This window comes from Alternaria atra (genome assembly GCF_907166805.1).
Source record: "Alternaria atra isolate CS162 genome assembly, contig: 35, whole genome shotgun sequence".
NCBI lineage: Eukaryota > Fungi > Ascomycota > Dothideomycetes > Pleosporales > Pleosporaceae > Alternaria > Alternaria atra.
Window position 1 is genome coordinate 844341 of NW_025091334.1, and position 12538 is coordinate 856878.

Genomic DNA, 12538 nt, shown 5'->3' on the forward strand with positions numbered 1-12538 from the left:
TCCTCCCAATCCCAACCACACACACGCTCAAGGCCCCATTTGCAAATTCAGCCCATTCTACACCCACGCGACACTGTGAGATCAGCAGCAACACTCAGCCCACTGCGACTCTATTCCCAAATCGACTCCACACCCTTCGAGCCCTTCCGAAACCTCGACGCGTCGGCGCGCTCAAAAGTCAGCATGGAGGACCTCACAAACACACTCGCGACGCTCGGCCTCGACAAGGTCCCGCAAGAGCCAAACACATACCCCGCCCTGAACCCCTTCGACATCTACCGCAGTCACATCACCGAGTTGCTGTCATCTGTGTCTGGCGTGGACAAGCAGATAATATACCCCACACTCGCATGGACGGCAAAGCCAGAGCATGGCGACTTGCAGTTGGCTGTTCCTGCGCTCCGACAAAAGAAGAAGGACATGAAGGCCTTTGCACAGGAGCTGGCAGATGCGTTCCCCGAGTCGCCGCTGGTTAAGAAGCCCATTGTCACCAACACCTCCATTGGCTTCTTCTTCAAGCCAGAGACGCTCACTTCGCTTGTCCTACCCATGGTTCTCAAGTCGAAGGAGGCTTATGGTTTCAACAAGAACCTCGGTCTCAAGAACCCGCTCGACCCCTCCTCCGGCGCAAAGAAGATGATCGTCGAGTTCAGTTCACCCAACATTGCGAAGCCTTTCCACGCAGGTCACTTGAGGAGTACAATTATTGGAGGCTTCCTTGCGAACCTGTACGAGGGCGCCGGATGGGATGTCGTGCGCATGAACTACCTCGGAGACTGGGGAAAGCAATACGGTGTCTTGGCTATTGGTTTCGACCTCTACGGTAACGAGGAGGAGCTTGTGAAGAACCCTATCGGACACTTGTACGACATCTACGTCAGGGTCAGCAATGTTCAGCATGAAGAGGCGGAGCAAATGAAGGCTCTCAAGGCCGAGGCTGCGAAGCTGAAGGAGGAGGGCAAGGATGCATCGGAACAGGAGGCTAAGATCAAGAAGATTGAGGCCGAGGGTATCGATGAGCAGGCTAGGAAATACTTCAAGGGCATGGTCGATGGCGAGCCTAAGGCGCTCGGCATCTGGAAGCGCTTCAGGGTGAGTAGATTCGAATCGCACATCGTGAAGTGCCATATACTGACTTATGCAGGACTTGTCCATCGAGAAGTACAAGCAAACGTACGCACGACTGAACATCCATTACGACGACTACAGTGGAGAGTCTCAAGTCAAGGACGAGAGCATGGATCTTGCTGCGAAGATCATGTGGGAGAAGAAGGTCTGCGAGGACTCGGAGGGCGCTGTCATTGTCGACCTCACAAAGCACTCCAAGAAGCTGGGCAAGGCCGTTGTCAAAAAGAAGGACGGTACATCACTGTACCTCACCCGGGACATTGGCGCTGCGATCGAGCGTGTTGAGAAGTACCACTTTGAGTATGGCCGCTTGTCTCTATGTATCTAGGCAATTGCTAACTTCATCGCAGCCGCATGATCTACGTTGTCGCCTCACAACAAGACCTCCACTTGGCCCAACTCTTCAAGATTGAAGAGCTCATGGGCAGGAAAGACATTTCCGACAAGTGCCAGCACATCAACTTCGGCATGGTTCTGGGTATGATCTCAACTTCAGTCCCTCATCTTCCGACCAATTCACTAACATCACACAGGTATGTCGACACGAAAAGGCACGGCCAAGTTCCTTGACGACATCCTCCGCGACGTCGGCGATAAGATGCACGAAGTAATGAAGACCAACGAGACAAAATACGCCCAAGTCAAAGACCCAGAGCAAACCGCTGACACGCTGGGTATCTCAGCTGTCATGGTTCAAGACATGAAGGGCAAGCGCATCAACAACTACACCTTCGACATGGAGCGCATGTGTTCATTCGAAGGCGACACAGGGCCTTACCTGCAATACGCACACGCCCGTCTCTGCTCCATTTACCGCAAGGCTGTAGACGCCGACCCCAGCCTCGCTGACCTCGACCTAACATCCGTCGATCTGAGCCTACTCCAAGAGGACAAGGCTGTTGAGTTGGTCCGCCAATTGGCGTCTTGGCCCGACACTTTCCTCAACACCATCAAGACGCAGGAACCCACTACTGTACTCACGTACCTGTTCAAGATGGCACATGCCCTTAGCAGCAGTTACGACCACTTGCAGGTTGTAGGCTCGGAGAGGAACGTCATGATTGCTAGGTTGGCGCTATATGTTGCTGCCAGGCAGGTGCTGTATAATGGTATGAGGGTCCTCGGACTGAGTCCTGTGGAGAGGATGTAAGTGATTACTTAGGCAAGCTTGACTTAGATGAATGTCTGGTAGCTGCATCATGTTATAAAAGAAGCCAGCATGTACTGCCTAGATACGAGATACGAGCAATGAAGATTTTATCAAACCAAAACGCTATACACATCTATGCGAATTCGTACGTTGCGGCGGGTTGGCACTAGTAGAAATCATAGAACATAGTAAAATCGGGTGGAAGCTTCATCGATTACTTGGTGTTACATACATAAGAAGCTTCTAGCTAATATTTACCAACTTTTACGGTATGCAACATGACCGTGTATCAACGGGTAGACGTCCAATGTACCACACGAGTTCGTGTGAATGAACAGGATCGAGTAGCTGCCGAGCTTGACGAGCGCCATCCGATCTGTTGTTATATACTCTCCTTACACCGCCGATGGGACATCTGTAACATGGTACAGCCCGTCTCAAGTGTCGGATTTGAGAAATTTTTTTTGTTTAGAGTGGGGTGTATGATAGTTGTTGTTTTGTGTTGTGTCGTGAATGTAGGGGTTCGAGAATGAGTGAGTCGTGATCGGGTAGTAAAATCGGAAACGACCGAATGTACAGAGACTCCGGGAAAATGCTGGAAAACAATGCTAGAACGCTGCAAACTAACATGGAGAAATGCGCCTCAGGTTGAATAAGTTGAGTGCGGTCGGCAACGGCGTGGTGTCGCAAACTGGAGCGAGAGAGGGCGTGCTCGATCAAGTGTGTTGGCTTCTCGTCATCTCAAAGATTCTCTTGACACCACGACTGGATATCCGAGCAACAGCTGCAACGACTCCAACCATGAAGGCAACGCGGAAAGATAGTACAAGAAGACATAATGCAAGAACACAGACGGCCCACCCCGTCTCGTCCGGTTGTTAGGTGCCATTGGGAACAGGCGGCCCTCCTACCCGAGGATCTCCAGGAGGCAATCCAGGAACATTTTGCGGGTGTGGATGGGGAGGATGCGGATGGTGCTGGCAACCATGTGGACAAGTAGCTATTGGTTCGTCGTAGTCGTCATCGTAGTACTCGTCCTGTGGATCCAGAGAGCCATCATCATCGCGTCGGTCGTAGCCACCAGGGGGAGGATTTTGGTTGTGCTGAGCGTTGTTGGCGTTGTTCTGTGCCTTCTTGCTCGCCTTCTTGCCCTTACGCCCCTTCATCCTGGCCTTCTCCAACAGACGTCGTTTTTCCGCCAGACGCTTTCGCTCCTTCCTATCCTTGATCTCATATTGGCGGATCAGAGCCATGGGAGGGTGACCAAATATGTCCTCGTACTCGCAGAATTCGCATATCCATGGCTGACTGGGCGGGTTGTGGAAGTTGGCGTACTCTTGCTGAATGCGACGCTTGCGGGCAGCATACTCGTACAGCTTGGAAGCACTACGTCGCGGCTTTCGAGGCGGCGGGGCCTGTTGTGGTGGTGGAGGTCCCGTTGGACGTCGTGCAGTTCCATTAGGAAGGGGCGGGGGAGGGTATGCGCCTGCTCCATTCATGTTGGGACTGGTCTGGGTGCCCTGCGTAGACACCATCGGGGCATCTGGGCGGACGGGAGGGCGTGCACGGGCAGCTTGAGGGTGGGGAGAAGGAGAGGCGACGTTGGGGTATGCGCCAGGCGGTTGGGGATACTGGCCGTTTTCCTGGCCCGGCCAAACCATCTTGTTGGCCGAGTCGGAGCCGCAGGTGAAAGTAAACTGTGTTTTGCTGGCGGTATGCTTGGCAGCTTCCTGCTGCAGGAGGCTCACGTTCTCGTTGCCCGGGGGTGGCGGGGTCGCGTTTGCGTTGGCAATGGCAGTTGAGATGATGCCGCTTTGCTCCGGGGGTCCTAGAAAACAAATCGTTAGCGCACGGACTCTTTTAGTAGTCAAGACGTATCAATTCCCGAGGTGACACCGTACGTTTGCTGTTCGCTTTGGCGTTGGCGAGATTGGTCGAATTGGCCAACACTCGCCTCTCTGACCGTCCCGAGCCAGATCGCCCGAAACGCCCTCTACCTGCGCCTGAGATGCCTGTTCCAGAATTGGTTGAGTGTTGCGGTGTCGAGGGCGCCGAGCCATAGTAACGCGCAATGTTGTCCCCGTCGTCCGTGGCGCCTGCCTCGTGAACTGGTGCGACGCCCATGCCAGTCAGATCTGCGGAGAGACTCGCGTGATGTGACCCATTGCTGCCCATGTTGGGAATCTTGCGCTTCTTCTTGTTGTTGGTATTCTCAAACGACTCGTAGCCGTCTACCGAAGACGCAGGCGAACCGGGTTTGCGATAGGCACCAGTCACGCCCGCCACGGGCTTGCCAGTCGCGTGCCTGCTGTACTGATAGCTCGGAGAAGAGGGCAGCGGTCCGTTTCGGTCGTCCTCTTCCTCCTCGCTCTCAACCTCAGAATGAGTGTGGCCACAGTGACAGGCATGGTGGTCGTTCGCCCCAGTCCTATGAGGTCTGACGCGCTCGTCGGCTGTGTACGGCGGGTAGTTGAAGAGCGGCCCGGCGGTAGGGGGGTTGTGCGGGAACACTATCGTCTCGGCCTGCTCAGGGGACAAGCGGGCGCGCAGGGAGCGAGCCGGCAGAGGGCGAATGGGCCGATCGGGGTACATGGAGGATGATGTGTCGGGCGAAGAGCGCAGCGGCGAAGAGCGGTTCCACTCGTAGCCTGCGAAGGGAAGAAGCGATGTCAGATATGTGGAGAGACCAGGGAGTAGGCTCAGACGAGGCATGCTGGTATATCATGGTGCCAGTAGGAAATGGGTGAAGAGCGTTGCGGGCTGAGCACAACGACTTCCTTTACTTACCCGCAGTCGCCGCTGCCATGGTGGCAATCCTTCCTCCGACGTCTATCACCAAACCAGTGGGGTGGGTGTGACTCTCAGAACAATTCTACTATGTCCAAGCCGGTCCGCTATCGTGCTGTCATGCCCGCATTAGCACTCGACCACGAACAGTGTGTAGTGCTAGCGCGCAGCTGCTCTGAGAATGTAGAGTCTCTGCCAAACAACGTCGGAACGGAGTGTGGCGGTATCGGGAGCTCTACGCACCTTTTTCGAGAGGTTTGTGTGAAGGACAGTACTGGTGGCCAGTTAGCGGAGAGCCCCTCTATTTGCTCCTCGGTATCAATACTGACAGGATACAACTGACAGCAGCTCCAATATATCCAACAGCCAAAAAGCCAGAGGGTCAAGACTGGATCTCGAGCGTGGTCGGAACGAGTGACAGCGTTGATGATGCGTTAATGCCGAAGACGTGGGATTGGGGTTCGCCCGCCGCCAAGACAATACTCAGGCACTTGGGCTCACTGATGTGGCCTTGAGCTCGCCAAAGCAGGGTCTTTACTAGTGTATACAGCGATCAGGAAACCAAGTCGCAGAGGAGATGCGGTGTATTTGACAACAACAAGAAACAACAGAGCACATGTATGCGTGTATGCACACTTGTCGGAGCATGTCGACGTTGGCTTGCATGCATATCGTCTTGCCGTGACCGTGCTGGTGGCGCTAGGGTCCGCAGGGGATTGGTAGTTGTCCCTGGACCTGATCAGCAAATGATAATCATGGCTGCCTTTCTCTCCTTTTTCCTCGGGATTCTTTACCTTCCATGCTTCTCGAAAGCTATCTAAATGCCCTCACATCATACCTCTTAAAGCTTCTTGGTGCTGCCCGACATTCGGAACACCTCCACGGTATCGGAGCCTCGGCCATCCGCACTGACACCGCCCATGCTGCACAGTGATGAGCAAAGGCCATACGCACAGAGCTTTGTGCAACATCTTCCATCTCTTGCACGTGTCCGAGATCTAGTCGCGCTTTCAAGGCTGCAGAGCTATAATCGCCGAATCACTTCGTCGAACAGGGTCGCAGTGGGAGCTGCAGCTTAGTATAGGAACACATTTCATGTCTGAAACTAGACCAATTTCCAGTCGTCTGGACAGTATCAAATACCAGACTGTCCGAATCCAATTGGCCAAGTCTCCAGGTGCATAACTAAAGTACAAGCGACATTTGTAGGTTGAGCATATACCAGTCCTCGTCTGTAGGCCTTGGTAGATGGGATCTGCATCGAGTAACCTCAGGGAGTACGAAATCCTTCAAGTGACCAGGAACATATCGATACCGCTACCAGTCGCGAGCTAGGTATTCGGATCTGCTGTTCCGGCATCCATAGATCCCGTCGTACCTGCATCCGTGATAGACGGCTGACCCCGCAAGCACATGTCAAAGTACCCAAACGTCCATCCAAGTTCTTCAAGCTCTATGACACTCCACAATAACCATGGACCATAGTCGAGACCCCTGCCCTTGGGTCGCGCTTCGTGACTTCGACGGAGCGTTCTGCATGGGGGTAAGTTCTATCGATTGTTGGCAGCTGGCTACGTCATGCATGGTTTTAGAGCTAACTACTCCTAGGCCATCGGAGGGGGCAGTTGGGCATGGCGTTAAGGGGTTCCGGTGCCTCGCAACAGCTCATATAGCCTATTGAATCTGTTGACAACTCGAACAGCAGCTCGCCATATGGCGAGAGACGCTTTAGTGCTATCGTCGCGCTCAAAAAGCACAAACGCCTATCCTTGGCGGTAATTTCGGAGTATGGGCATCAGGCACGGCGGTTCCTCTTTTTGAGCCACCGAACAACCTAAACCACGACGAAGGATTAAACACATGCTGATACCTGAATAGGAAGAAGGAACATCCATGGAATACCATAATCGGAGGGTTCTGCACTGGAGGCTTTCTCGCGGTAAGAGGTGGAGCCAAAGCCTCGCGCAACAAGGCTATCGGTTGCGTCATCCTCCTAGCCATCATCAAATGTGTCGGTATCGCATTTAGTTGAACGATGGTTGAGAACACTCGGCTTGAGGCACCACCACCACCACCACCTTTTTTTAGACGACAGTCATCGTACAAACTCACGATAGTTGGCAAATCGGTTAGGTCTTGATGGAGTTAAGTACGACGTTGTATTTCTTTGGGCAATGCCGGGTCATTCACGCGCGTCGAGATCAGCAAACAAAACTGTCATAATGCAGTTGTCGTGAGTGCCTTTATACTGTTTGATGGAACTACCTTCTCATCGCCCCTCCGTTGTGCCTTAAGTAGGTTCTTCAGCCCTAGCCGTTGATGCCCTAAGTAGTGCCCATTGATGCCAAAGACAAATGTATAATCTCCAAAGAAGCTCACTAGCAGCGCATGGTGGTATCGTCCATGAAAAGAGCCTATCAAGAGAAGTCCAATAAGCTCTCCCTCGCGTGGGAGCTGACCGCATCATTGTTACGACCACTACGGTTGTCTGCTAAGACCAAAAGAGGCAATGTACAAAGATGCAGTCCGTGCATATGTACATGGAGTCCGGTACAGTGTTTTGCTTTTAAGTGACTGACTTGACGCTAGTTACTAGAGCTTGATGCTTCAAAAGAACCGAGCTTCTCTGAGAGCTGCCGGTGAGCCAATAGACCGAGGTCTGTTCTCCTTGTGGGCTCCAATCGTACATTACATGTCTCCAAGTGCAACGGGACCTATAGCCACAATGGTGTCGGTATTTAAAGCCGACCGCTGGTCAGCGGACAAAATGGTGCAATCGGTGATTGTACCATTAGGTTGCGCTAACGAGGGGAGTCTCAGTACCATGGTCGCACTTGATACATACATGGGTCCAACCTCTTGTCTTACGCGGCTATTTATCACTTTGCATCCCCAGCCTTGCACACTGCTGATATGGCATTTCGTTCTTTCTCACTCGTTAGTTCCGCTTTAGCTCAACAGTACGTTTGCTCATTCATTGCGACAGATTCATGGTCCCTACGTTTCTAACCTATATTTTCGGGGACCCCGCCCAGGCTCACTCTCTCCACAATCTTGTCGTTCGCTTGTCTGGGTTTTAAAAGTTTACTCCCTGATTCGATACCGCGTCTTTCTCACCTTAGGGCTCCTCGAGCAACTGGTCCTAATATCGATACGCCCACAAACACTCTATCTTGTCCTCTCACCCATACCTCACTAATACTAATACTTCACCAAACATCATACGAATAGACGACACTCTCGGCATCCACGAAGATGATAATCGGTCTCGATGGCCGTCCTTGCTATTATGTAACAGAGACATGCCCTATTGAGTATGCGTACTGGGGATATCGACCTTCTTTTAGCACGAATATCACCTTCGCTGCGCTCTTCGGCATATCTACTATCGCATATCTTGTTCAAGGTATTGCGGGCAAAAAATGGCTTGGTTTCACCATCGCGATGGTCTCGGGTTGCGCACTCGAAGTCATCGGTTACGTTGGGCGCATACTGGCACATAAGGACATGTTCTCTGAGGTATGTCTAAGACTGCGTGATCACCAAGTTACAAAGAAGCTCGTTTTTTTTCAAGTCGTACTTTACATGCAAAGTCTACCATGAAGGTATACGCTGTGTCTTACATTGTAATGTGCAAATGTAAAATACATCGAATACCTCTAGAGCACTTTACAGAACTAAAGTACACCTTGTAGACACGAGCGCCTTTAAAATCAGGTACATAAACTGACATGATACAGAACCCCTTCCTCATTCAGATCATCTGCTTGACCATCGCACCCGCCTTTCTCGCAGCAGGCATCTATCTCTGCCTCTCGCGCATCGTTATCACCGTCGGCCCCGAACACTCGCGCATCAAGCCACTCTCCTACCCTAAAATCTTCATTCCTTGTGATTTTATCTCTCTCGTGCTCCAGGCTGCTGGTGGGGGTATGGCCAGTGTCTCGACACACAACGGTGAAGACCCGAAGAAAGGCAACAACATCATGATCGCCGGACTGGCTTTCCAAGTCTTCACACTCCTCGTCTTCATCCTACTCGCTGCCGACTTCGCCTGGCGTACATACCGCGGTCGGACCTCTCGAGGCCAAATTTCTCCGGACCAACAGCCGGTTATTCTCCGTCGGTCGTGGCCGTTCAAAGCTTTTCTCATCGCACTATCTCTGTCTACACTCTGCATCTTTACGAGGTGCGTGTTTCGTGTTGCTGAACTGAGTGAGGGTTGGGACGGCCGTCTTGCCAATACGCAGAAGTACTTCATCGGACTGGAGGGCGCAGTCATTATTGCGGCAGTCTTGCTCTTGAACATGTGCCATCCGGCATACTGCTTCAAGGATGCAACCGATATGCGAGAAATGCAGTTGCAGAGTCTTGCAGATGGAAGTACTACTGAATTTGCTGGGGTTCAGTTTGTTGGGGTTCAGTCTGGAGTACCGAAATATGAGGAGCGGTTGTAAGGTCGCAGGGGAAGGACGCGATTTGATGCACCATGTTTGCGGAGGTAACTTCTGGTTCTCTAAACTCGATTCATCCGTAAGATGTCGGGCTCCTGCTTACACCCTTTTCTTTCTTCTTCCTGTACTATGTATTTGCGTAGAAATTTGCGCTCGTGGTCAGTTCCATTTTTCATATTCACATATCACGCGAACATTATGTAATCTATATAGCTGCCCCTTTAATAGAAGTGAAATTGGGGAGAACCCGTCCAAACTAATGACAACCTATGCGTCATGAGTGGTTCTTCGTCTAATCTGGGAAGATGTGTCTGCGTCAGAGAACTCAACGATATTCCAAAAGTGCAAAACATCTTACAACCTACCTCATCTGCAGCAAGTCACTGTCGAAACACAGAAAACTGGTCTGGAGGAACTCAGCGATCCGTTTGCGGTTCGTTTGACGTTCCTGGGGGTGCCTGTCGGACCCCAAGTACTTGAGTCTCTCTCACTTTTGCGGTTGTCGTAGGCTCTGGTCCACCTTGTGATATCGCACCAGGTCGCTTTACCTTGTCAAATTTACCTTTATGCGTACGTGGTCAACGGCTAGCCCATCAATACTTGCCCTCCCTATATAATCTCCCCACCTGTCGCCTCCAACCTTCCGTCACTCCACCTTCCCAAGCAATTGAAGCCTTCGGTAGCCAACAACACCCTACTACATCAAGATGAATCAAGCAGAAGACGTTGAAGTTATCCTCGGCCACAAGCGCCGTTACAAGTTCCATTCTGGAACTTTGGCGCGCAACTCTACCCTCTTCGCCGACATGTTGACCGAGCCCAACGCAGTGAAGTTGAACAGCCGCGCCAGAAACGCCGGTATCAAGATCCGTTGGATGATCGAACTAGACGATCTTCCTTCTGAGCAACACCCCGCCGGTCGTCTTGCACTTGTGGTATGTGAACACAAATACTGTCGCCCGTTAAAGATAACATCACGATACCAATAACGATCACTGACAACCATGTCTACAGGAACTAGGACCAACCGCCGAGCGAATTGATGGTCGAAATGGCCTCATCGTCAACGAAAATGGGCGCCTCCCTCAAGCTACTAAGATCTTCGACCACTACGAGGGTATCTTCTACGCCTTCTACAATAAGGAGCTCTCCATAGACGACTCTGACATGTCCGCCGCGCTTCAAGATTGCTACCAACTTCTCCGAATTGCCGACTACCTAGGCTGCACCGGACTCATATCCAAGCCTATCGAGATCGCCCTCATCAAACACGGCCAAGACCTTTTCCGCGCCATCCAGAAGAAGCCGCACGCGTGGATTGAGATGTCCTACCGCATCCGCAGCGAGCTTATATTCCGTGAATGCATGATCCACTTAGTTGGCAACTGGAAGTCTCTCAAATCCGCCCGCAGCACACTTGATTGCTTACGTGAAGTCCCCGGTCTACGCGGCTTGATTGAGAAGTATCATCGAGCGATGCTCAGCCAGTGCAAGTCTGTCGAGCTAGCCATCATGTCCCTCTACCCTGGTTCCATGCGCCTCCCTGTCGAGGACCTTCCCATCAAGCGAGAAGCCTTTGCCAAAGACATTTTAGTCTGGATGGCACTGACCTTTTTCCGCCATTGGATCGGACAGCGTCTGATCATGGAGAGAGGTCGACACAGCGCTGACTGTGGGTACGAACTTTACAAGCAGATTGGTACAGCAGGAGAGTCGTACATGGACAAGTCTGTCATCAACCAGTTCCACACCAAGTTCCCGATGACGAAGAAGGCGATGAATGTTCTCGAAAACCATCTGCTCGAGATCAAGGAGTGCATGAAGGGCGTTGTCGACCAGCACAAGATCCTCAAGTCATACTGCCAGTTAGATGTTCACCGCTTTCCCGTTGAGTACTTGACTTGTACGGAGTTCAAGAAGGAGGACTATCCGTGGGAGAACGAGACTGAAGGGCCTAGGGTGCTGCCGGCTAAGCGGGCATACAAGCCTGGTGGCAACGATATTGCGCGCAGGAACCTGGATTTCGCGAGGATGCATCAGGAGAGGAGTTTGAGTGTAGAGGGCGAGGAGATCAATGGGAATGAGGGAGAATTCGAAACCGACGAGGATGTTGAGGATGTCAGGGACAAGCGTGCTAGAATGGGGTAGGTTATGCCTAGAGTGTATCTGGCACGAGATGATATTGGGTAGGTAGTGGGCTTGGAAAAAAAGGTGTGAGAAACTCCTGGGCGTTGTGAGGTTAGACGAAAGTACGGACTGGTTTCCTTTGTCGGCGCCAAACGGACTGTAGAGAAAATGAAATTGTGCTTTGTACAGTATGCTGCCCTGGTTCTATTCCATGCCTCACGTCTGAATCTGGCCTTTGATGACCGAGGTATAGTTTCATGCATCTTCTCTCCGCCACCTCCGCTACCATTCCTTACTCGTCATCGAAACCCGTCGGCCTTGGTCGTGGTCCCTTTGGTACTGTTCCAAGTCAGCAAACCGTACTCTCACTCGGCCTTTCCCTATTCTCCAATCCACATCTTCCCCCGCAATTAACTGTTGTCACTCCCGTCACCTACCTGGGTATGTCATAGGGATCTTGGGGATCTGCTCTTCGCCCATATATCTCCGGATCGGGGGAACGGTAACGACCAGTATGGGTCCTGCGCAGCCAACCATGATGGAGTAAAAGTATGCCGGCTTGTTGATAGAAGCCCACTTCATGTATCGCAGCGGCTGCTGGAAGAAGCGCGGGGAGGGGCCAACGCCGGACATGATCGCTGTGTTGCTGCTGGTATGTGAGCGCGTGGTTTCGGTTCGCGGGGCAGGTGTGCGCGTACGTAGACTGTTCCTTTCGGTGTGGTATTAAATCCGGTAATCAAAAGGCTCAATGCCTCGGTCTGGTGTCGCAATCGCAAGTTGAAGCCGTGAATCGATGTCGTGAGGTCGCTGCTCGTAGCTCACCACGTCCACTCCAATCGGCGTGCAGCGATTTTCCGGGACCGATGGTCTTGGCAAATGCATACGTATCGCT

At 52.1% G+C, this 12538-nt stretch overlaps 5 protein-coding genes across 5 annotated transcripts; 3 read left to right on the top strand and 2 right to left on the bottom strand.

The window, feature by feature from the left end:
• Positions 1-183: 183 nt before the first annotated feature.
• ALTATR162_LOCUS11192 (uncharacterized protein) lies at positions 184-2278 on the top strand (the record flags this gene model as incomplete). Its single annotated transcript, XM_043318834.1, has 4 exons — positions 184-1092; positions 1145-1428; positions 1479-1606; positions 1662-2278. 4 exons carry the CDS (start codon positions 184-186, stop codon positions 2276-2278), a joined length of 1938 nt encoding a protein of 645 aa, XP_043174769.1.
• Positions 2279-3156: 878 nt separating this feature from the next.
• ALTATR162_LOCUS11193 (uncharacterized protein) lies at positions 3157-4990 on the bottom strand (the record flags this gene model as incomplete). Its single annotated transcript, XM_043318835.1, has 2 exons — positions 3157-4106; positions 4180-4990. 2 exons carry the CDS (start codon positions 4988-4990, stop codon positions 3157-3159), a joined length of 1761 nt encoding a protein of 586 aa, XP_043174770.1.
• A 3330-nt stretch (positions 4991-8320) lies between these two features.
• ALTATR162_LOCUS11194 (uncharacterized protein) lies at positions 8321-9522 on the top strand (the record flags this gene model as incomplete). The annotated part of the gene is made up of 2 exons (XM_043318836.1): positions 8321-8584; positions 8806-9522. 2 exons carry the CDS (start codon positions 8321-8323, stop codon positions 9520-9522), a joined length of 981 nt encoding a protein of 326 aa, XP_043174771.1.
• A 704-nt stretch (positions 9523-10226) lies between these two features.
• Positions 10227-11667, top strand: ALTATR162_LOCUS11195 (uncharacterized protein; the record flags this gene model as incomplete). The annotated part of the gene is made up of 2 exons (XM_043318837.1): positions 10227-10454; positions 10534-11667. The coding sequence occupies 2 exons, from the start codon at positions 10227-10229 to the stop codon at positions 11665-11667; spliced, it is 1362 nt and encodes a 453-aa protein (XP_043174772.1).
• Positions 11668-11938: 271 nt separating this feature from the next.
• Positions 11939-12528, bottom strand: ALTATR162_LOCUS11196 (uncharacterized protein; the record flags this gene model as incomplete). Its single annotated transcript, XM_043318838.1, has 4 exons — positions 11939-11985; positions 12084-12292; positions 12345-12355; positions 12469-12528. 4 exons carry the CDS (start codon positions 12526-12528, stop codon positions 11939-11941), a joined length of 327 nt encoding a protein of 108 aa, XP_043174773.1.
• Between the last annotated feature and the right edge of the window lie 10 nt (positions 12529-12538).